This window comes from Mobula birostris, chromosome 17, assembly GCF_030028105.1.
Source record: "Mobula birostris isolate sMobBir1 chromosome 17, sMobBir1.hap1, whole genome shotgun sequence".
Classification (NCBI taxonomy): Eukaryota; Metazoa; Chordata; class Chondrichthyes; order Myliobatiformes; family Myliobatidae; genus Mobula; species Mobula birostris.
Window position 1 is genome coordinate 41,118,364 of NC_092386.1, and position 25,288 is coordinate 41,143,651.

The window sequence follows — 25,288 nt, forward strand, 5'->3', positions numbered from 1 at the left end:
AAGGAGATCAGCACAGACCAGGTTAAATTACACTTTATCGTTAACTCAAAACTCTCACACCCTCCACTATCAGCACCTCACACCTGTAATGCGTATTATATGTTGGATTTTACCAACCATTGCATCAATTAACCAAGGTTTCTTCATGAGAATATCACAAATCCATGGTTTCTTCTAACCAGGTCGAGAAATACCTCTAGGTTCCCTTCCAGACTAAATAGCAAGTCAATCTGATGATATTTTGCCATCCTTTCATCTGGAGGAACCCTGCACAGTCAGGGGAGAACATAAAAATTCCTTACAGACAGCAGCAGGATTTAACCCTGATTTTAAACCTGGCACTGCAATAGTTTTACGCTAACGTGCTGCGCAATATGCTACACTCTGTAGATAAAGATGTGCCATATGAAACTTTCTTCATAGAAAACCTGGAGGCAGTTTTTAAATGCAGTTATAATGAGAAGTTACATGCAAAATTTGTCAACACCAAGGGAGTTTTAGATCATTTATTAATCTCAAATTAAAAAGAGGCCTATAAAAATTACATAAACATATTAGTCCTAAAATCCATGCAAGCTATGCCATAACCATAACATTATGTAGAAAGACGAAAAGCTTTAAATCCACTCAACCTCTATTAATACACATTAGATGCAAGTTTAAGGACTCTGTTTTAATTCAATTCACTCAGATTCCAGAAAAAGCCTATTTAAAGAAACAGTTCAGCTTTCAGTAATGATTTTTGCAATGAAATTTACCTGCTTAACTAAACCTCAGTGTAAATTTAAAAATATTTCAGGGCAAAGCAATTTCAAAAAAAAAAAAAATCATCTGTGCAATACTTCACCCTGGGTGTCAGGAAAGAAGAGAGCAAGAACCAAAAGGGATGAAAGTTTCTTTCATAAGCAATTAGCTAGTGTTGTATAGCTCATGGAATTAACTGAAGGCGACCCATTGAACCATTTAGGAAACTAGCTAAGTGGCAGGAGACAGAGTGAAGGTAATGATAAGATATTCTAACTGACAGTACGTGACCAAAGAACCCCAAAGGGATCAGAGTTGGCACTTCTTTCACTAATTTTCCTCTTAGATGATAGGGCAGAAAGCTGAAAAACAAAAATGTGACACTGTAGGCAGTGCAAATTGAAACATAAAATCACAAATAAGATTAAATGCATGGGAAAGTAATAGTAAATAAATTGAAATGAAAACAGGCATGACAACCAAAATTGGAGTGTTTAAATGGTGAAAAGTCTAGAAAACGCTAAAACTGAGATTGTAGATCTGTGTGTACAAATTAAAATGTTAAACTTCTACAGAAGATATCAGGATCACAAGCAGATTACTAGCCTTTATATCAAGGGGATAATAATACAGAGGACCAAAAGCAGTGCCAGTTAATACACAGGCCTCATTCAATCAGAACCAGTCACATCAGATCAATACATCCAAAAGGATATATTATCCTAGCAGGACGTATAGACTTACAGCAAGGATACCCTATCAAGAAATAAATAGCACAAAAAAAAATGTACAAACCATGTTTGCATTCCCCAGGAGGAAAAAGTTAAACACTGATTTCCACCATGTTCTAGGCATCATGGGAAATTGACAAGGCAAATCAAAAGAAAGCACTTCTGCTCAATAGAGTCAAAATTACGACAGCTATCAAGAACAAAGCTGGGGAACACTTCTAATGCAATGTTGAATATAGTACCATGTACTGTCGAACTCTCTTCTAAAACTGATGACAACTTATTTGTAAATTTTTAATTTGGGAATTATATATTTGTCAAGTAAAATGATAGTAAGGAGTATGGGCAAAAAGGCAAATAAGTAATTCTGTCAGTTCTGTACTGTAAGTCATGATCTTATTAATTCATGGAAGAGGTCTGTGGTACTAGTTCCTCACTCCTGACCATATAAAAGGATATGTATGAAATATTAAGCTTAAAGTACTCAATTTAAATGAAACTCCCCAGACACTACTACATTTTTGTGCAATGCCCTGTTCAATATCTTTGAATAGGGAAATACAATTGTAAAAGGGCACTCACAGTGTGTAATCTTTGTTGCAGGTCCTTCATCTGTCTGAAGCAGTAACATACGGAGACCCCTGACGCATGCAGGACCATGCAATACACATCTGGTTGCACTTGCATTATTTTCAATGAAGCATGCATGCCCTGCCAACCCACAGGCTAGACATGCAGTAGCAGGTTTTCCAGCATCCGTGAAGCCTTTATGTACTTGATTTTTTTGTACTTGATTTAAAGGAGACCTTCAAGTGCAGTTCCCTGGCTGACACTGGGAGCCCAATGCAGGTAGAATTACTTTTACTTTACATACCAGTTAACCCAGAGATTCCCAACCTGGGGTCCAAGGACCCCTTGCTTCATGGTATTGGTCCATGGCTTTACACAGGTTGGGAACCCCTAAGTTAACCCCATCCCATCCTACTTTGTGATTGTCACCCAATTCCCTTTACATCCACCAACCCACCTCCCAAAACCTCACTACTATTTTGCATGAGCAAAAATAACTTCATCACATCACTGAAAAAAAGGCAATAAGTAACATCAATCCTTCAGCAAAATAGTGAAGCAAATATTCCAGCAGATCAGGGCTTCTTTAATTTTATAGCATTAGGTGTGCTCTTTCATCCTGTCAAAGAGAGATTGACATTAAATTCCGGTGAAGTCTTAGTTGAGTGGCAAGGGATAAAAAAACAAGTTATTGTGGGACTTTTGTAGAGAATACTACAAGGCATTTGCATCATAAACCACTGAAGGAAGCAAATGCACACAATGAAAGTCCACATATTGACAAACTGACAAATTTAAACAGTAATCCAAATTTTGTGTTGCAACTTGAAATAAAAGAGAATTGCATGACACTTCAAACTTCTAATTAGTTGCATACATCTATCATGGAATCAATCACCTCATTCCCATATAATTCTTGATTATTTATTTTCCCTTTCTTTTCCAATTGTAAAAGATTGCAGATTCAGGTTTATTTTCACTAACATGTGTTGCATTGTGGCAGCAGTTACAGCATGCAATATGACCTGTACACCACCTGTTCCAGCAGGTTTCATTGAAAGTGACAATATGTACTTCAAATCCAAGGTTCCCTATTCATTGCCATTCCTTAGCTCACTGTCATTTACTGGAAATATCCTACAACCACTTTAGTTCCCAAAACTCACCACTTTGCAACTGTTGGGACTGCCATCTCCAACAGTCTGCCCAACTTTCTGTACCCTGCTGCCAACTTAGACAACATTCTTACTATCAACTAACACGAACTGGGGTTATCTGCAAACTTATTAGTCGCACCCCCTGTATTCACACTTACTCAATGTCAGCAAGACGAAGGAATTGGTTGTTGACTTCAGAAGGAGTAGCGGACTGCACGACCCAATTTATATCAGTGGTGCGCAAGAAGAACAGGTCAAAAGCTTTAAGTTCCTCGGGGTCAATATCACAAATGACCTGACTTGGTCCAACCAAGCAGAGTCCACTGCCAAGAAGGCCCACCAGCGCCTTTACTTCCTGAGAAAGCTGAAGAAATTTGGCCTGTCCCCTAAAACCCTCACTAATTTTTATAGATGCACCGTAGAAAGCATTCTTCTAGGGTGCATCACAACCTGGTATAGAAGTTGTCCTGTCCAAGACCGAAAGAAGCTGCAGAAGATCGTGAACACGGCGCAGCACATCACACAAACGAATGTTCCGTCCTTGGACTCACTTTACACCACACGCTGTCGGAGCTGTGCTGCCGGAGCTGTGCTGCCAGGATAATCAAGGACACAACCCACCCAGCCAACACACTTTTCGTCCCTCTTCCCTCCGGGAGAAGGCTCAGGAGCTTGAAGACGCGTACGGCCAGATTTGAGAACAGCTTCTTCCCAACTGTGATAAGACTGCTGAACGGATCCTGACCTGGATCTGGGCCGTACCCTCCAAATATCTGGATCTGCCTCTTGGTTTTTTTGCACTACCTTACTTCCCATTTTTCTATTTTCTATTTATGACTTATAATTTAAATTTTTAATATTTACTAATTTTAACTATTTTTAATATTTAATATTTGTAATCCAGGGAGTGGGAAGCGCAGAATCAAATATCGCTGTGATGATTGTACGTTCTAGTACCAATTGTTTGGCGACAATAAAGTATAAAGTATTCCATTAATATGCATGACAAACAACGTGGCCTCTAGCACCAATCCCTATTTGTACACAACTGATCACAGACTTCCAATCAGCTAGGCACCTTTCCATCACTACACTCTGCTCCTATTCCACAGGCCAGTTTATCCTGCATCCCATGTACTCAAACTTTTGGACCAACCTACAATGCCTTGCAAAGTGACTTCCAGTCAAGATGGTGCCAGCATACAATGCTTCCTTGGTCAACATTTTCCAGTAAGCTCATGTTTTTTTTAAACTTCTCTTATGTCTGTTTTTCATCTTAAATATGTTTCTGGGACCGTTAGAGCCTGTGATTTACAGTTTGGAGATAGTTTGAGTGACCCAATGCTTTGCTGCTCTCTGAGAAAGAGATTCCATGAAGCGAGCACGTACTCGGACGGCCTCGATGCAAAAGAAACTTCGAGATGTTCAACCACATTTTGCCAGTTAAAATATCCATTAATTGCCAGTTAATTGCATCATGGAAGACTGAGACGTCGAGGTAAATGCAGATGGAGCGGGAGTTCAGCATCCATTGCTTTCCTTTTGATTGCTGCCACGGAGTCTGTGAGCAGCCTGTTGCTGTGTAGCTCACTGTGGCAGGTGGGTAGGCCTCTCTGTCTCGTGTGGTGCCAGTCTCAGTGATACAGAGGTTGCTGTCGTAGTTCTACATTTACAGATTGGACTATTGCATTTATGGACTTAAGGTTTTTATATTCCATGTTTTTTTAAATCACCTGTTCCTTCTCTGTTTTGTTGTGCGAGGGGATGTTCTGTAGGTTATTTTGAGGGGGGAGGGCTTGTTTTTGGGGGTGGGGGGGTCGATGTTCTTGTTCCGTTTTTATACAGGGAGGGAAGGGGTTTTGGAGCTGATGATTGGGATAGTGTTCTTTTTAGTGGGTGGGTTTGATGTTCTCTGAACGACTTTCATGTTCTTTCTTTGTTTCATGGCTATCTAGAGAAGACAAATGTCAGGGATACATATGGATACATGCTTCAACAATAAATGAGCCTTTTTAACCCTTGGTAAAGGCTAGTTGTTGTCTGGCTTATCCCTGCTGTCTTTCTTCAAGTAACTTTACTTTCAAAGTACACCTATGTTGCCATATACTATCTTGAGATTCATTTTCTAAAAGGTACTTACAGGAAAATCTGAAATACAATTTTATAAATAAAAACTATATATAAACAATGACTGACAAATACATACGTGCAAAAGACAAACTGCAGCAGTTATTATACTTGCCTCAACCACTTCCGCTGAAAGCCTATTCCACATACATACCACCTTTGATGTAATAAAATGTTGCTCCTCAAGTTCCTCAAATCTTCCCCCTCTCACATTTAACATGTGTTTTAGTTTTTGATACCCCAATTCAGGGAAAAAGACTGAGTGCAATCACTCTGTCTTTGCTCCTCACAAGCTTATACAGCTTTATGTGATCATTTCCCAGTCCCTTATATTCCAAGGAATAAAGTTCTACCCTGTCTGACCTCTCCCTTTAACTCAACCCCTCAAGTCCTGATGCCATCCTTTCAAACCTTTCCTGCACTCTTTCTAGATTAATGACATCTTTCCTATGGTATTGTGACCAAATCCAAACACAATACTCCAAGTGCAGTGTCACCAATGTCTTGTTCATAATCATGACCTCCCAACTTGTTACACTCAATGACCTGACTGATGAAGGCCAGTGTGCCAACAGACACCTTCACCATCTTGTCTATCTGTAACTCCACTTTCAGGGAATTCTAAAAGGTACTTGAGCTGAAGGTCTTTTTTATTCACAGCATTCCCTAGAACCTACCATTCACTTAGCCCTATCTTGCACTGATTTTCCAAACTGCACACTTCATACTTATCCATTCAGTGTTTACCATGGCTCAGCCTACTTCCCCAGCTGATCAAGATCCCCCTTTAATTTCTGATAACCTCCTTAACGATCCACTATTTTAATGTCATCTCCAAACATACTAACCATTTTTATCCAAATTGTTGATATCGCTGAAAATCCACAGAAAGTTGAGAAATTTCATTTAGGACCTTATCCACATCATACATACATTACCCCATTGTTTGCCAGGGAACCCAGTTTCCCTGGATACCCCCCGTTCCTGATATGCTTACAGAATCTCTTGGAAAGAAAATCAGTTGAAACCAAAATTAAGTTTAAAAACTGCATACTGAGCACGGCGATCCTTTGCAAGGTAACGGCCCGACTTCTGTAAGAGTACCTTTGTTACCTTGAAATAATTTAGGAATTTCACAGAAAGAAAAAGTCAAGTGAAAGAATATCTTATTTTTCAAAATAAAACATTCTACTTCATCCTAAGTATTTTCAATGCAACATTGAACATTAATTCAACGGGAAAAACCAGGAAACCAAACAACCAGGAGGGGCTTGTCGCTACTGCCTGTCTTCCCTATATTTTCACTGTTTCTAGAAGAATTGCCAGGATCCTGAAGAAATACAGCATTAATGCCATCCACAAACCTGCAAGGAAGTTCAAATCTCGGCTTATGAGAGTCAAAGATGGACAGGGCTCAGGATGGCTGGCATTTATGGGATTCCCTGTCAAAGATGAACTGGGGACACAAGATGGCTGGTGGTTGTGGGATACCCTGTGAATACAGAGCAGCATGCATCAGCATGGTGGAAATCCGCATCAAGGAGAATAGGAGGTGTATTCGTTTGGGTTATCCAGAGAAATTGACCATAACAGAACTTCATATGCGCAATGATCACATCCAATGGCACGAAACTGCTGCACTGTGCCAATGACTTTTAGGACTGCCTGGTGAAGGAAGCCATTGAAGCAAGACTTGAGAATAAGAATTTTAACAAAGACGAAGGTCTCACTCTAAGTGAGAACTGGAATAAGATTTTAAACAAGGTGGGATGGATGACATGAGTTGAGTAATTATACCACCAAATTAGACATACATAGGCTTCACCCCTGACGCAGATGACGGAGTTTGGCATCGAAACGTCAATTAAAATCGAAAGCGGCACCCAGATGAAGAGCTTAGATTAGATTAGATTAGATTATGAGGACACGCGGTCCTCTTTTATTGTCGCTTAGTAATGCATGCATTATGAAATGATATAATTTCTTATATGATGCTTATGCATCAAATACGTCAGGAAAACACCAGATCCTTTTTCATATCACAAAATAGCTGAGTGATCAAACAATGTAGGAGCCAAATATTAAGATCATTGTGTAGAAATTGTAGTCCTTGAGACTGATGACAGATACTATAACTTCGGAACTTTCTAAGGTGTACAAGTTTGCCAGTTGTGCAGCTAACTCCACATTATCCTAAACCAAGGGTTAAGGCTGATTTATACTTGTGCGTACTAGCTTACACCGTAGCCTACGCAAGTGGGCTACGCCGTTGTGAGCATTTATCCTTGCGGGTTGGTGTGTCTGCATTGCTCTGCAATTCATCGCCAAAACGTTAGTTGCCAGTGGGGTTTCTATGACACTGTGTTGAGTTTCTTCGTGTTGAAAGTCAACACAAAGAAACTCAAACTTCAAACAATGGCGACTGAAACTGAAGGAGGGTGAATTTTCTGTGCTTGTCTGGCCAGTGAGAGACATGGACGAGAAAATGCATTTCAAATATTTTCGGATGTCGGCAGGTAAATTTGACGATTTGGTTCATCTTCTCCAGCCATTTATTTTGCATTAGTGTACCCAGAGACTGGCAATCACCATTCAAGTTTTAGCTTCAGGTGGAAGTCAACAGGCTGTAGCAGCCAGCTACAAACTGGCCTCAAGCACAGGGTCCTCCATAATTTCGGAGGTCTGTAAAGCTTTATGGAAAGCATTGCAGCCAGAGTTCCTTCCCTGCCCTTCAGTCGCCCAATGGGAAGCTATTGCAGTGTAGTAGGAAACGTGATGCTACCAAGCGGACCAATCACAGTTGTTGCGGTCTGCGTCGCTGCAATGCGTAGTTACATTTTTGGGGAGGTGCGCGTCAGGCTACGGGGTAGGGTACGGTGTAGGGTGCACGGCAATGCCATACCTACGGCGTCAATTTGACGCACAAGTATAAATTGGCCTTTAGTAATGACTCACTTCCACTATCACACTACCTGCCATTACTGGAGAGCATTAGTCAAGCTGACATTTCACTGAAACACTGAGGAAGTGCAATCTTATGAATGGACTAAAAGAATCCAATGGCACTAGTTGGCGAGAAGCAGGCAGTTTCTTCTGGTGACCTTGCCAGATGTTCATCATTTAACACATCATTTCTGGTTATTATCACATTGGTATCTGAAAGACGATGCACTGCCACATTTCCTATATTATTCTATGACCACACTTCATAAATCAGACATCCCACCCTGCAAAAACTCATTTCAGGGAGGTAGCACCATCAATTTGCCGGAGACTGCCGGAACTTTCGAGAGAGGTGGGATGTCTACAATAGAGTAGCTCCTTAGCAACTAGCCAGCTAGTTTAAAGAACGTTGGCTATGCTAATGAACAAATAACACCTGTCAAACTCACCTCAACATGACTTTTACACAGTCTTAACCCACCACAGGCAATGGAAAAGTCACTGTTGCAAACAGTGTAGTGAGCAACACTGTCATTATTTTTTACCCCTATATTTTCTTTTTTTGGAACACACTGCCATGGCGCACATGTTCGTTCGTGTGTTTTCTCTCTCTCTCTCTCAAAAAAAAATTAAATTTAAAAAATTGATTTCCGGGATATTGTATATCATTTGCGGGCATCAGGGAGCCACTATCAATATGCAGGAGACTCCCGGAACTTCCGGGAGAGGTGAGATGTCTGATAAATAACTGAACTGACTGAATAGTGCTTCAGGACACCTAAGTTTGTGAATGAATAGCACATTACAAATCCAAGTTTTTTTTGTTTATTCTCATAACTTAATGCATTCCATTATTTAAAAAATTGCAAGATTGGATCTAGATTCAGTTGTGGCACCAACCATAGCTCGGTCTGAGATACATATCATGTTTCAGGACTTTCAACAATATTTATCTTTTATCTCCAAACAAAAACAAACCTTTGAAATCAAACAAAAATGACTAGTTATACATTATTTAATTTAGACTTTTGCCAAAATATACAGACTACTTCTTGTTGCAAAGATAACTGAATAAAATGTAATCATCCACTTGATGGCTAGTTAGAAGCATAAAGCTGGACCAGTGGTAAAGTCGTGAGTGTCATGTCTGCATCACCAAAAAATTAAGATAAGCATTTTATGCCACTCTTTCAGCAAAAAGGAGGGAAGAGTTTCATCAATGATATTAAAACAACAGATGAAAAATACCTAAATATTGTACATCCAGATTTTAAATTACAATGTCAAGTATATATGTTCACTTACTTTTTCTTTTACATATATAAACTTGATCTTGAAAGCAGGACAACCAGTTTTGGCAACAATATATGCATTGCCCTCCTTCGTTCTCACGGCAGACTGAGCCCATCAACAAGAGGAAGCTCTTGTATCTGTCGGCAGCAGCTCTCAGCCCAGCATCTCAAGTGCCCTTCATTGTTTACGTTCCTAATGCAGAGCTCTTGAAACAGCCCAGAATGTTTGCATTCATTTTTAAAAGCAATCTTAAGAGCAAGGTCTATCAAAAGAACGAAAAAAGCAAATCCATTCATCAATTCTTTCAAATAGATGATGGCCTTTTGATTTAATCACAAATGACCAGCTTAGCAAGCCCAATACTAAAATATTTTCCTCCTTTTCACAATCACTGGAATTAACATAAAGAAATTCTTGCATTTTACATGATTAGCTAGTTTATGATATTTTACATTCTTGCTTTGATTTTCACTAATTAACAGCTTAGAGCACTGATTTGGAGTTTCAACTAAGCTTAAGTTATTTACTTCGCTTATACAACGTGTGATTGCAACAATAAAGAAAGGCAGCTATAAACAGCAACGCGCATCAAAGTTGCATCTCTAGGAAGAGGTAACAGCAACAGGCTCAACTATCCAGTATTTTAATGGGATATAGGAATATTTCACTACAATCATATGCCACCTTACAAAATCAACAATTAACAGCAAACTTGCTATTTTTGGAAGTATTAACTATTGCAACATACTTCCCTGCTAACCATACTTAAAAAATAAATTACATTCTTCAAGTTGCCAAAGGTGTTTTAACATCGTTTATTGCTTTCATCTTTTAGAATATTCCTTCTTCTCCTCACTTTCTGCAGGGATCACTCCTTCCATGATTCCCTTGTCCATTTGTCCCTCCCAAATGATCTCCCTCCAGGCACTTATCCCTGCAAGTGGCCAAAATACTACACCTGCCCATTCGCCACCTCCCTCAGCTCCATTCAGGGCCCCAGACATTCCTCCCAGGTGAGCAAAATTTCACCTGAAAATCTTCTGGGGCCAACCATTGTATCTGCTGCTCCTGAGGCAGCCTCCTCTACAATGGTGAGACCTGCTGTAAACTTAGTCGAGTACTTCTGTTCTATCTGCCAAAAGTGGAACTTCCCGGTGGGCCAACATTTTAATTTCAATTCCCATTCCTGTTCTGATACGCCAGTTCATGGCCTCCCCTTATGCCAAGATGAGGCCTCCCTCAGGAAGGAAGAGCAACACCTTATATTCCAGCTGGGAGGCCTTCGATCTGACGGCATGAATAACGATTTCTTCTTCAGGTTAAAAAACTTCCTTCCCCCCACCTTCATTTTCTTCTTCTATTCCCCACTCTGGCCTCTTACTTCTACTCACCTCTGCCTGTGACCCCGCCCCCCCTTCCCTTCTTCCGATGGGCCACTCTCCTCTCCTATCAGATTCCTTTCTCTCCAGTCCTTTACATTTCACACCCACCTGACTTTACCTATCACCTTCTAGCAATCCTCCTTCTCCTCTCCCCACCTTCTTATTCTGGCATCTTCCCCTTTCCTTTCCAGTTCTGATGAAGGGTCTTGGCCTGAAACATCGGCTGTTGGTTCATTCAATTCCATTCCATGGATGCTGCCTGACCTGCTGAGTTCCTTCAGCATTTTGTGCCTTGTAGAAGGCTTAACTGCTGGAATATTCCAGAGATTTATGATTTAATTCCAGACGCACAAAGCTCTGGCTGTCTCGTCATTCTTTCTCCAGCCAGAGATGCCTCACCTGTTCGAAAACTGCCAAGCAGTGATCTGGCATTGATTGGATTCCAATCTCCTTTGGAATTCACACCACATACTTCATTAATAGGCTATACTGCTTAATTAACCAGAACAACCCAAAAAGGATCTTCCTTATTCAGATAATAGGCAAAACAACAAATTTGACAAAACATGTCAATGATAATAAACATGATTCTGACATTAACCCTGCAATGGAGCATTGATGTAGCACAATACTCAATCACAGGTATTAACTCAAAGACCTTGCTTATCTTTCTGTTTCTTTCAAGAATCATAATTATGCACAAGTATCACAGCAGCACCCCAAGGTTGCCCAGAACCAGAATTTCATACATACAACTTGCACCAAATTACATTGATTGTACAAATCATCCATTGATGTTTTAATGCAATTAAACAGTCTATCATTGCTTCAAACTGATGGAACTTAGGGGGACTGTATCTTTAAGAAAGCAGCAGAAATTAGGTTTTCGCAGTGGGCCAATGGCTGACACAACCAACAATGACCCATATTATTCATAAATATGACTGAGAATGGGTTTAGTTAAGAAACAATACAAGTATATAGATGAAAAATTATTGCTATTAAAAATATTAAGCCAATTGCTTCAAAGAACAATATATAAGATTCCACTGCTAACTGATGCATCACATGTCAATAAACAGCAGGTTAAGTTTATATTTTCCTCCATAAACTACTGTCTATTCTCAGCAATATAAGTATCATTCCAAATGTATTAAACATTAATGCAATTTTTAAGTGATCAATAACATCTCCTTCCAAGAAAATGCTAATACATCCAAGTCTAGCTGTTAGGTCTATCCTAACCCTGTGAACAGCGTGTCTCTTCTGAAATTGAGAGTAGACGTATAAATAGATGTTTCTTTCCAATACTCTTGCTATGTTAAATGGCAATTTCAAATATGCCACAAAGTAAATGTGCCGTTCATTTCCAGCATAATACTGGAAGTCAGTTTTTGATTTCTGTACTAGCGGGAAAAACAATAATTAAATATGTTTCTGACTGATTCTAGAGCACTTATTAAACACGCTGCATGATACCTGTTGAGATCAAATCCAAAAAGCTGTGTACTCAGAAGACAGAGTATTCTAGCTTATGAACACAGCACAGTTCACTGCTAAAAACAAAATAGTGTTGGGTAAGCAAGGTTAAATAATATTGATTGCCTTTGCAACTCTGAACAAACACAACACAAATCATTTATAAAATACATTAGTATACAATTTTGGTCACACTGTCACAATTGTTTAGATATTGGCTACTGGCAGCATGAGGCTAAAACAGTACTAGCTATTTCTTACAGTAAAAACAATTCCATGTTGACTTTGAAGTGAATTTTTCCTGATTTAGTTCTGAAATTATTTAGTACTTAATGTAGATTTTGGTAAATATTTGCTGCCTTTAGAATTTACACTCGGCTGCCCAACATTTCAGCATGACATTTGAGAGATAACCTAATAAAAAGCAATTGCCTTCATGTTTGTGAAAAAAAAAATCAAGTGCAGATACTGAAATCTAAACTAAAAACAGAAAATGCTTGGAATACTCCACAGGTCAGGCTTGACTGGTGAGAAGAGAAACAGAGCTAATGTCTCAGGTCAAAGACCCTTTGGTCTCACTTGCACTTCTTCAACGGGGAAAATTACAGAATTTTTACATCGCCTGAAAGCTGAAAATCTTCAGATATTTGCTACTCCTATAAGTACCATTATTGAAATATTACATCTTTCAAAAAGCCTTTTAATGTTCATAGGAAATAACATGAAGTTGGTAGGGAGCAGTATCTCCCTATATAAAGCATATAAACATGATAACTATATACACTCAGTGCCAATTTATTAGCTACCTCCTAAACCTAATATAGTGGCCACTGAATGTACATTTTCTGCTGTTGTAGCCCATCCACTTAAAGATTCCATGTGTTGTGAATTCAGAGATGCTCTACAGCACAGCACTGTTGTAACATGGTTATTTAAACTGTGGTCACCTTCCTGTAAACTTGATCCAGTCTGGCCATTCTCCTCTAATCTCTCTCATTAAAAGGTGTTTCACTCACAGAACTGCTGCTCACTGCATGTTTTTTTTTTGTTTTTTCCACACCATTCCTTGCAAAGTCAAGAGACTGTTGTGCATGAAAATCCCAAGAGATCAGCTATTTCTGAAATATTCAAACCACCCCATCTGGCATCAACAATCAATCCATGGTCAAAACCATTTAGATCACATTTTTCCCCTATTCTGATGTTTGGGCTAAATAGCTAAATCCCTTGCTCATGTCTGCATGCTTTTATGCATTGAGTTGCTGCCACATGATTGGCTGACTAGATATTTGCATTAACAAGGTGTACTAATGAAGTGGCCACTGAGCACTTATCTCTCACACTGCAATGGCAAGTCAAATTCAATCATCTTTTTCAACTCTTAATCAATTGTCTTTGTGTAGAGCAATGTTTTCATAAGTATACCATTAAAATTCCAAGCATGATCATGACGGATCCTTCCATTTGTATATGGTAACACAATAATACAGAAGGGGGAGCGCAATACGGCAATTCTGCCAATTATTGAACCATTTGAAATGAGTTGTGCCAAGCAAGTGGGGTGGGGGAATACAAGGGTTATCAAGCCACCTCAAAACTGGTCTTATTGACCTCAAGCAAATTTATCTATTAGCAATCATGTAACTGGAGGTCATTCCATCTGGGTTTTTTAACTTTTAAAACAAAATCCATGATGCTCAATTAAACAATTAGTACACTAATATATTCTAATACTCCATTAGTTGATTGGTTTATAAATAAGCAGCCCGAAATAAAATTATTCTGAATATGGCAGAGTATCATTGGAGAAAGCAAAGAGAATTTAAACCTTCACATTCAGCACTTTGCCATGCTTTTTAGGTCAGATTGTTAAAAGGAAACAAACTGTGGTCTATGTCAGTTCTTGTTACAAAGATGATCTCTGGGACACAAATGTTACACAATAGCTCGTCAACCCAAATTTAATCCATGTAAGTGCTACTGCCAAAATTTGTGCTCCCAGAAGCACTTAAAGATCATTTCATTCCTTAAAATTTAATTTGTTCTAGCCGCAGTCTCCATAGCAACACAAGCTAATCCCCAAATCATTCAGTAATTGGAGATCTTGTCTTTCTATCACTCTCAAATGCAGTGATTTGTTTCAACGGCACTGCCACAATCAAATTTACAAGTCTCTAATGTAATATTCCTTTAAGAATCCTTATTCACTTCCACTTTGCAGAACCATTAACAAGGACAGAATCAAAATTGTGTATTTAAAGCGATAGGTGGACAATTGATGCATTCATGCTTTTGTTACCTCCAGGTTTAGCTATTCCTATGCTTCACTAACCATCATTCTTTCAACTTATTTTGAAGTCCAGACAAAGTTCTGCTGCACTTGAATTGCATCTGTGCTGTTCATCCATCACCTGTGGACTGGCAACGCTTCTGTTTTCAAACGCTCATCCTGGTGTCCAAGCCCCTCCTTGGCCTGGTTCTTCTCTTTCAGTGTAATCAGAACTGGCCTTGTAACTCTCCACCCTCTTCAGCACTCTCCTCTTGCTTTGCTCCAGCACTGACAGCTGTGCCTTCGGTGGTCTGGAGTGATCGGCATTACATCGGAAACTACAATTCAGAAGAGTCCAACAGGACACAAAGCGCTTTGGGAAATCCTGGAGGTCATGAACATTCAACCAAAAATGAGAGCTTCTAAGCAGCGGTATCCCACCCGCATTCTTTTCAAATGTTCAAAACCTTCTTGTTTGACCAAGCTTTTATATAACTTGCACTCACTCTCCCCTGATTTGGCTTCAATGCCTGTTTCTAGAGCATGTCCCTGTGCACGACTGTAGTACACCAAATGAGTACATAGATCTGAATTGTTACGGCCTGACAAAGCAAATGATACCATGTTGCCATCGTGGCCGTAAACCCCCATCTCTATCCGTGCCACAAACAAGCATCGTGACTCGCGATAGAGAAAGTCATTAGTTACAACGAGGAGTTGGGATTCTGCAGTGAAAAAAAATTTCACTGCAGCCTAAACATTTTATATGTTAAACATGAGGTTTAGTCCACATCTCACTGGAATGTTAAGCAAATCTGAAGTGGCTGCAATTAGATACATAATCTGGAGCAAAATGCATCGGAAAATTCCTCATTGCTCCATCTACAAACGGGACCAGTTTACGAGGAAAAAGGAATTTCAAAAATCAAACAAAAAAAAACTGCAAACAGATTTTCTTATTCCCCACATTCCCCTAATACCACTACTCTTATTATGGAAGGGAGCCTCTGGTAGCCACTCACACTGCAATGTAAATAAGATTATTACACAGCTGCAGCCGGGAATATCTCTGAACCACAGCCAACAGACAGAAACTAAGCTGTCGTCAAGAAGCTGAGAGTTGCTTTCTCACATCTTTAGCATGTCATGACACTCCTTGGCTTGAACACATTAACTCTGTTATCAGCAGTTCTAACTTCATTTCAGCACATCCCAATACATTTGAAACTGTTCAGCACATTGAGTACTGAATTAGGAATCACATGGAAACTAACGACTTGGTGCTCCATCCAAATTAAAATCATGGTTTTAGAACCTTGCGTTTCATATTGGATAGCAAACTCTCCAGTGGTTCCATTGTAAAAAAAAATATAGGGACCTGTTTACTCTTTTTGGAGGTAGAGATTTTGTGCTGATATAGTTCAAGCCTACCTTCAATTTTCACTGTTCTACATCAAACAAAAGCAGTAGGTTGATAGTCCAAATGATCAAGGCACATGAGTAATGTCAATTACTACAGTATTTGCTTGAAATGCATCCATATATATTTTTGCTCCTTGCTGCCATCCCTATTTCTGTGATTTTTTGCTTGCTGGAGTATACAGGTTGATTACAGGACAGGAAACCGTAATCCAATGAGCAAACACTCATCCTGTCCTCCCACCTCAACAATAGCACTGTGCTCATGCACAAAGAACTAACACTTAACACAGTTCATAGATAATTTTTCAAGATTCATACAAAGACGGCAACAGGATCATGAATTCGATTTCTCCTCAGCCATTACCAATTCTTTCCAACAGCCTTTCCCCTCTAACACAAAAATCCATACTACCACTGCCCTTGCAAAATGCTAAACAAACAGTATTGGCAATTCACTTGAGTGCTGTAATATATTTACTGCAAATCCCTATGGCAGGTCTCCTAATACAGTTTTTATTGTGTCTGCACTTGTCAATACAGTGACTGGTCACTATCCAGATAATCTGCCAAGTGCAACTGTTTACCCAAGACACTGATAGGATACATAAGCACTGCAAGCTTTAACTGTCAAGAAACCCTGGCTCTTGTCAATACCCTTTAATTAACACTTCACTTTAGCGACTTTATGCTTATCAGTAGTATCTTCCAAAAGGAATGCAGCTAGGCAGTGTCTGGCGGTCCAGTCAATTATCATTGTAAATTATATCAGAAAATATGCAAATGAAACTTTCCTTTGTTCAGATGAACCAACTTCAATGCAATATCAGGGTCAGAAACAGATTCATGCTCACTAACATAATGTCATGGAATTTGTTTGCTGCATGTCAGTGATAACAACTTTGATTCTGATCTATACAGTTGTCACCAAAAAAAATCATTGCATTTAAACTCCTTAAAAGCACTTTTCAAACACATTGATACAGCTACATCAATACAGCAGAGATTATCAATACATACAAATTTCAACTTCAAAAAATCCAATAACAGTGTTCCACTCTCTAATTGTGTGCCACATTCAAAAGTCTTCAAACTAAGCAACAATGAGGATCTAGATGAAAGAAGCTGAATAAGATGTACCTGAAAGGCATCCGTTAGTCTTGCGAGACCATGGATCTGTGCCTGGAAAGTCTTCACTCTCCAGGGCGCAGGCCTGGGCAAGGTTGTATGGAAGACCAGCAGTTGCCCATGCTGCAAGTCTCCCCTCTCCACGACACCAATGTTGTCCAAGGGAAAGACATTAGGACCCATACAGCTTTGCACCAGTGTCGTCGCAGAGCAATGTGTGATTAAGTGCCTTGCTCAAGGACACAACATGTTCCCTCGGCTGGTGCTCGAACTCACGACCTTCAGGTCACTAGTCCAATGCCTTAAACACTTGGCTACATGCCCACACTGTACCTGAAAGACACCTTAAAAAAAAGACACCCTTCAACAGCAAGGTTTCCATGTTTGGTTATTGTCCCTTTTCATGCTTTATGGCCCATCAGGCGGCAACCTTGCAGTTGCTTATTTTTTAAAAATGCAGCTGAGTTGCTGGCTCAACACTCAACCCAGCACAGATGGAAAGCGTGCAAGGAGCTGCCCAGGACCTCTTGCCTTGAAGCCCAGTGTGGATGCCGCTCCACCACCGGCCAGCTTTCCACGTATGTACACAGGGGCTATGTCTTTGAACAACAATTCACAATTATGTCATCCACCTCATTACTGAAGCTTTTAGGCTGCTGCACTGTTAATGACTCACCAAATGCAAGATCCAGCTTGGGAATTACGTCAGAAAAATTAAATACGCAAGTCACCTACAGCACCCTCAAGCAATTCAAATGAACCTAATGAGAAAAGGGAGATTAAAATCTCGAGTATCAGCACTAGCAATTATTTGGCCACTTTGGAGAACCCAAGGGATTTCCATCAATAAAGTGAACAGACCCAAAGATACAAGAGATATGACCTACTCTGTAATTAAATGGGCCTTACAGGTTTCTGCAGACAAATTGAGATATCATCATGAGACTAGACGAATTAAGGGAGTGTCAAGACTTTATTGCGTCAACTATTATGTCAATAAATGCATTAGGTCTCAAATGGCAGCTAGAATTAGTTTGCATTTTCCTTAAAGTATGAATTTTGATGAATAAAGGTACAGGAAATGTTTGATTAAATGAGAATTGACATATGTCTCAAATCTGAGATTATTTGCAAGATCAGATGGATCAATACAGTGAAGCAATTTGAAACTATTCCTCTGACAATTTTGCTGATGATACGACAGTGGTGGGGCTCATCACCAACAACAATAAACAGCCTACAGAGAGAAGGGGGAAGAGCTCAAGGCCTGGTGCCAGGCAAATAACCTCTTCCTTAATGTCAACAAGACAGATAAGGTGGTTATCGAATTCAGGAGAACTCACATCACTCACATCCCTCTATACATCGGTGGCACAGCAGTGGAAACTGCAAGCAGTTTCGGACTCCTGGGAGAGCACATCACACACAATCTCACGGTCCCTGAGCACATCCTACACAATCAGGAAAGCTCACCAACGCCTCTACTTTCTGAGAAGGCTGAAAGGAGCTGAACTATTCACCATCAATCCTCATGTCCTTCTACAGATGTGCAGCAGAGAGCATCATAAAATGCTGCGTCTCTGAATGGTACAGAAACTGCACTGGGGCGGTCAGGAAGGCTCTACAAACAGGTAGTCAAAATTACCAACACATCACTGGCACCAGCCTATCCGTCATCAAGGACGTATATGCCCAAGGGTGCCAGAAACGGGGAGCAGCATCATGAAGGATCCCACCCACCCTGCTCATGGACTGTTTGCCCACTCGTATCAGAGAGGTGGCTACATAGCATCCACGCCAGGACCAGCAAGCTGAAAAACAGTTACTTTCCCTAACACCCCCACCCAGTAACCCACCCCTTCACACCCCCCCACCACCACTACTTATTTCCTGTCAGTCACCTTACCTAAAGACACTTCTGTGCCTAGTATCAGTTTATGGACACACAAATGTATACAAGCTATTTATTATTTTTTTGTTATTAGAGATCTTTATCTTTTGTGTCTCATTTGTGCTGTATCGGATCGAGGGCAACAATTATTTCATTCTGCTTTACACTTTTGTATTGGAAATGACATTAAACAATCTTGAAGATATTTGAAGTTATTCCTCTGACACAAGTCATTTTATCTATATTTGACAATTTTAGATGATATCCTAACACGTGCACTGCAATGGTAGAAAAAGGAATCTGTACATAGAATTCAAGCAACACACATAAAAAATGCTGGTGGACACAGCAGGCCAGGCAGCATCTATAGGAAGAGGTACTGTCGACGTTTCGGGCCGAGTCCCTTCGTCAGGACTCCATAGAATTTGTTCTTTGCAACTGAACCAGAGTATATACAATATAGCACGACCTGAATGCACTAATGTGAAGTGATCAGCATGGTTGGCATGCAAAACAAAATGTTTCATTATATCTCAGTATAAGTGGCAATAATAAATCAACTTACCAACATAGAACACTGTATAATGTTTGAGTCTTTAATTATATACTAAAATCACTGGAAATCTTTCATGTGAAACAGTGATTGCTCTTTGCATTAACATGTGTCATCAGAACTATTAAATGAAGGAGCCAAGAACTCCACTAGCTATCCCAAATCATCAAGCACAAGAAGATAAACCAGATTAGCCAATCTGCCTGCAGGTATGAGAATTTGCAATTACTAAATTACAAAATCCATTTTGATAATAAATTCAACAATAGCAACATCTTGAGCATTTGCCATTGAGAGTCAATTGTCCGATTTGTTTTTAAATCGGGCATTATAGACAAGTAAAGGCACAATAATAATTAGCAAGCATGACCACTGATTCCATAGTTCAAGCACAGATACCACACTCATCTAACTTTCAATTACATTTTTCAAAATGGTATGTACAGTAATATTCAGAAAATAATTGTAGGAGGTATATACCTCAAATTACCCTCTTTCCCGGCCCATCTCCGGCACAGATATTCCCTGCCCAAAATGCCACTGAGCATGTCAAGTGTACAATTTAAAGCTCAACACTAAAACCAACATATTAGGACAAATGTTAAGTCCACCAAGACAACATATGGGGCAATCTCAATAATGAAAAAGTGATATTCAGCTTGACAAGTCAAGGCCCCATCATTCAAGGCATTACACAACAGTAGGTGCAAATCAGGCATTTCAATTGTTGAATGGGACAAAGTAATTTTTTTTCAGCACAGCAAAACAAATTCAAATCCAGATAAATTGTATGATTGTAACCAACATGCCACCCTCGATCATTTAATTATTGGCCCCGCTTCTATGAAGAAATTATTAAGCTCCGAAACATTATAAGGTGAAGAGCCAAAGTAAATTAAAAACTACACTCTTAATTAAGTTGTTCTCTATTTTTCAGTGCACTGCTTTTGAGTAACAAACCGTAACTCATCATAGTAACAAAGGCATGCAGTGGATGCCTGGGCATCCCTGAAGAAGATAGCGAAGTTGGTCATCGAAACAACAGTTATAATCGATACCTGTACCCGGCTGGAAGCCCAAGAAGAGCTTATTCATAGTTCCGTGAAACTTCAGCCAATGGCGCAGCTGCTTAATTGGACCAAAATGTACTGGACCCAATGTGTCCCAATTAACCAGGATCTGCAGTATCTAAAAACTTGAGCTGTATTGTTACAATGAATTAATCATTAAGTTAATTCAAGGAGGGCATTAATCATAACTGAGAATACCAGTTTCTTAAGAAGTAAAGCACTCTACACAAATTAAAGAAAACCTACTAACTACAATCAATAGCCATCTATTTCCTTATGACACTTGTCTCTGCATATGCTAAAAGGCCTGCCTTATAAAAGAAACAATGGAAAAGCAACCTCTCTTTTCTCATGACTTGGGTATCACACCATGAATGAAAAGCACTGAAGCCTGAATAAAAAGCATTTGCTCACAACTCTATAACCCTGCAGGTGGTGTTCACAAAAAGCAAGCAGAATGTCTTCTCAGAAGACAAGCCATGAGAAGGATGGATGCTTTGCCCTGGAGATACGTCAACTTATGCATTTCAACTAACAAAGCCATGATAAAATGACAATTCCCTCACCTCCCACTTTTAATACAATACTCACTTGCCATCTATGAGCATGAGCTATGAAAAAGGAGAATAATTTGAGCCTGCTAGGAGCCTAGCTAATGCCCAGCTTTCCCCCCAGAGAGATTTCTTGTCAAATGTAATGAGACTGCATAGGCCCTCTCTACAACATAATGAGCACTTAGGCTGCACTGGTGATCAGTCAGCAAAATGCATCAGTTTCAGCCAAGTTACACCCAAGGGCCTAGACGTCATCAGTTTTCTTTAAGATTATGATCAAATAGCACTGTCAATCTATATGGTAACAACGATGGCTGAAATCTGCAGCTATAAAAAGTCAGCATGCATTATAAATGCAACTTAATGTAACCTACAAATTCAATTCTCCAGTGAGATGCAATTCAGCAGTTAGACAATCATCTGCATGCTGAAGAAAGTGTTGTACGAAGAAAGCTTCATTTATGCACATAAATATCACTGCAGCATTTGACAGCCAAGAAATTACACAGGAACTCCTTTATATTTTCAAAAAAAAAATCACAGGAGTACTAAAGCAAAGTGCACAGTGTACTGACAGACAATTACTGCATCAAACCACAATTTTTCACTTCTGTTGAAATGTCAAGAACATAACCAACAAAGGAACACCTCAAATTAAAACCTGTTTGTATTCTGTTAGGCTGAGATGTGCTATCAGTAGGTTAACTTAAAGATAATCTTTGCAAAAGAAGTAAATCTCTGTTGTAAAAATTTACCGCACCTCAAGGATTAAACACTACAAGTCAATAACACTTCCCTTGATTTCATACATCTTGCAAATAAAACTTTTTAAGAAAACAACAACAACAATGAACATCAAAGTCACTTTTATCTATTGGTCTCTGGCTTCCTATGCATTGTCATGGTCAGCCTATCTTTTCTCAATGATATTATTTACAAAAGAGGCTCTACTTGAGTTTATGTTGTATTTCTAATGATTCAAGTAAGTATAATTTGAAAATATACCAGTTTATGAACTTCAGGAAGTGATGGCCCCCACTGGTTGGACTGTTTGATGTAACTTATTTGTTATTCTTTCTTACTTCTCATCTAATACTTGTATATCAGTGTATTTGTAACGCTACTGTGACATTGTAATTTCCTTTGCAAATAAAGTACCTATATATCTACCTATCAACTCGTTCCACAATAAGCCGTTTTCTCCTCACATCCAATAGACATACACAGGGAGAATCAGAAGAATATGGCCATCAGTCCTTTGTACTTATAGCACCAACTTTTACAATACACTATTTCCTCTGCACATTAACGTGAGATCTTCTACAATCAAGCTCCTACAAGAACATTATGCAAAATTTTGGAAGATAGTTTAATAAAATTATACAACATTTGCAAATTTGTATCTTGTAATCTGCTCAACTTCAATAAAGTGATTAAATATTGAAGATTAAATACTTGCTGGATATCTGTATCAGAAAGAACCCATTCTTGGTAAAGCCAGAGGTCTGACTCAACATATCACCACATTACTTCTTTCATATACCAACGTTTTCTTTCTTTATGACCTCAAGAATGCTTTGGGAGGAAATATCAATATCTTACCTGTTTGTGCATTTCAATATTCAATCCATAGGACATTTCATAATACTGTAAAAGAAAGAATATTAAAACTCGCAAACTAACCTATAATTCTGGGTAGTTATCACATAAAATCAAACATATACAACTCATATTCCCAGTTCATTTTGGGAAATATCACTAGCTAAAATTCACCCGGCTGTGTTTCCAATATCACAAGGTGCTTGGTAAACTCACCATGACATAGTGTCGCTGCATTTCTGTCTTTTCACTTGCCAGCTTTTCACATTCTAACTTGAGACTGTAAAATACACAAGATTTCTTTCATCTTAAGGAGTAGAATAAATGAATAATAATGCTTTAATATAAAACACTGTACAATGCAACCAGAATCGAGAGAACAATGGTGAGAGGTTGCAGAAACGACGACATTAAAAGAACTAAACAGTCAACAATTATACCCTTGATATTAGATTGCAATGTAAAGATCAGAATCCACAAGCCATTGAATAGAAATGCTATTGCTCCGATTCTTTAGTCCTTTTCTTAAACCGAGTTTTATAATTGGGGCCAATTGCTGTGTTTTATCAATTATTTTTGAAAAGGTAGGTGCAAAAAGCTGCAACTGGTCGGGCCCAGACCTGAATAGCTGTTGTTTTTCTTAACATTTGTGGTTTCTTTGGAGCCTTTTGAAACAACCCCAAATCTACCCGCAGCCAGAGCGCCGCTCTGTGGCTGAGGGAAAGTAACCAGTGTCTACCTACCTACCGCAGACAAACCAATAACACTGGCGACGGGGCTGACCGGCAGAAAATAAACATACTTTCCCAAGCGGAGAATAGGGGGTTTATTTCACCTGTGATACTGAGCCTGCAAAAACTGGAACTCTTCCTTGATACGGTCCAGCGATTCGGGGATGGTGAATTTGAAAGGCTGGGCTGCAGCCTGGTGCGGCGTCTGAGTAAAGAAACAAGTATTACACACACACACACACACATACACACAAACAACAGACCGCGTACGATTCAACTCGCATCTTAGACATATCTATACTAGAAACTTTCCTGCAGACTTTTTGAAGCAAACACCCGGTGCTGAAAGAAGGCAAGGCCAACTCACGGAACCAAACACTTGAGCTTTTGTTGGTCTGCGTAAGCTTCGCAAAACTGCGAGCCTTTATCCCAACTTTCAGCAGGACGATCTTTAAAAGGATGACATGTTGAAAGCGAACTGAACATCCGCACTCTAATCGGGGCAATGTGATCTGACTTTCAGCTGAATTGCAGACATTTTTAATTTTTTTAAAAATAGCGTTTGACCCTTGGCAGGTGGTGCGGAGTACAACACTCGGAAAATAGGTTCTTTACTTTCTTAGAATACAGATCATACAATGAATCAACAAAGGCCCAGCCCGGTCCGGCACGGCGGCAACGCGCTCCTTACTTACAGGATGCCTGCTCTGAGGAAACATTGCTCGACCCGACAACACTCAGCTCCGTTGCTCCAATAGTCACTCGATTTCCTTTAAGAAACGCACATTAAGTAAGAGCCCGGTCCGAAAACAGAAAAAAATAAACACAATGTTTACTGGATGCTCATCCTGGATTCTGGTCCCAAAAATAAGGTGATTTATATTTAAACCCCTCACTCTGCGACAGACTGCGAGATTCGGCTGCCCCGGCTTAACTCCTCTCGATGTTTAAGAGAAAACCTCTTTTTAAAAAAATCAGTTGCCACTTTTGTAAGGAGACCAAATTCCTACGGCGCCCCAGGAAATCTTCTTGGATTCTCTTTATCTCGCTTGTAGAATATCCACCAGAATAAACATACAATATACACCATGCGAAGTTTAAATGGATATAATTGATACAATAGAAAACAATGTACCAGCTTTCCGCACACACTGGTTACATTAACACGCGGTTTCCATCCCCTCCTCACACTGATAACTAACCAAATTTAGACACGCGCAGTCGGAGTCTTCCTCCGGCCCATTTTGCACCAATCGGAATCCGACGATGTGCATCTGGCGCACGTGGGATCATGTTGTCATCGAAAGATTCCGTCCAATCGAGAACAGAGACTGCCTACGCCCGCTGTCAATCACACACAGCGGTGACAGAACAGAGCAATTGCGAGCTTGCCTGGTGTTTTTGTCTTGTTTCCAGAGTTCCCAGTGGTAACCGAGGGACGTCAATCATGATGATGGATTGGGAATCAGGCCAATAGATTTTGAAATCCCCTGTCTGTATTTGTTTGGCTGTCTTTGGCTGGTCTAATTTCTCCTCCATTCCCCATCCCACCCGCCTACTACTGCTCTTCTCGGTCTGAGCAGAAGGACTCGAACGAGAGAAAAGGGGAACGTCAGTCAGTTGGAGAGTGACAATGGAGCGGCGATCT

General features: G+C 39.7%; 1 protein-coding gene across 2 annotated transcripts in view; it reads right to left on the reverse strand.

The window, feature by feature from the left end:
• The window catches only part of LOC140211628 (transducin-like enhancer protein 1), a 118,790-nt gene extending 93,943 nt beyond the window's left edge, over window positions 1-24,847 (reverse strand). The window contains exons 1-5 of one of the 2 annotated variants that reach the window (XM_072281573.1): window positions 24,776-24,847; window positions 24,336-24,410; window positions 23,745-23,845; window positions 23,126-23,189; window positions 22,913-22,957 (exon numbers count right to left, since the gene is read on the reverse strand). In XM_072281573.1, the coding sequence (XP_072137674.1) occupies window positions 22,913-22,957; window positions 23,126-23,189; window positions 23,745-23,845; window positions 24,336-24,359 (234 nt within the window). In that variant the 5' untranslated portion in view covers window positions 24,360-24,410; window positions 24,776-24,847. Of the gene's footprint in view, window positions 1-22,912; window positions 22,958-23,125; window positions 23,190-23,744; window positions 23,846-24,335 lie in introns of both variants that reach the window. The other variant, XM_072281574.1, reaches the window with a different exon arrangement.
• Window positions 24,848-25,288: the final 441 nt, after the last annotated feature.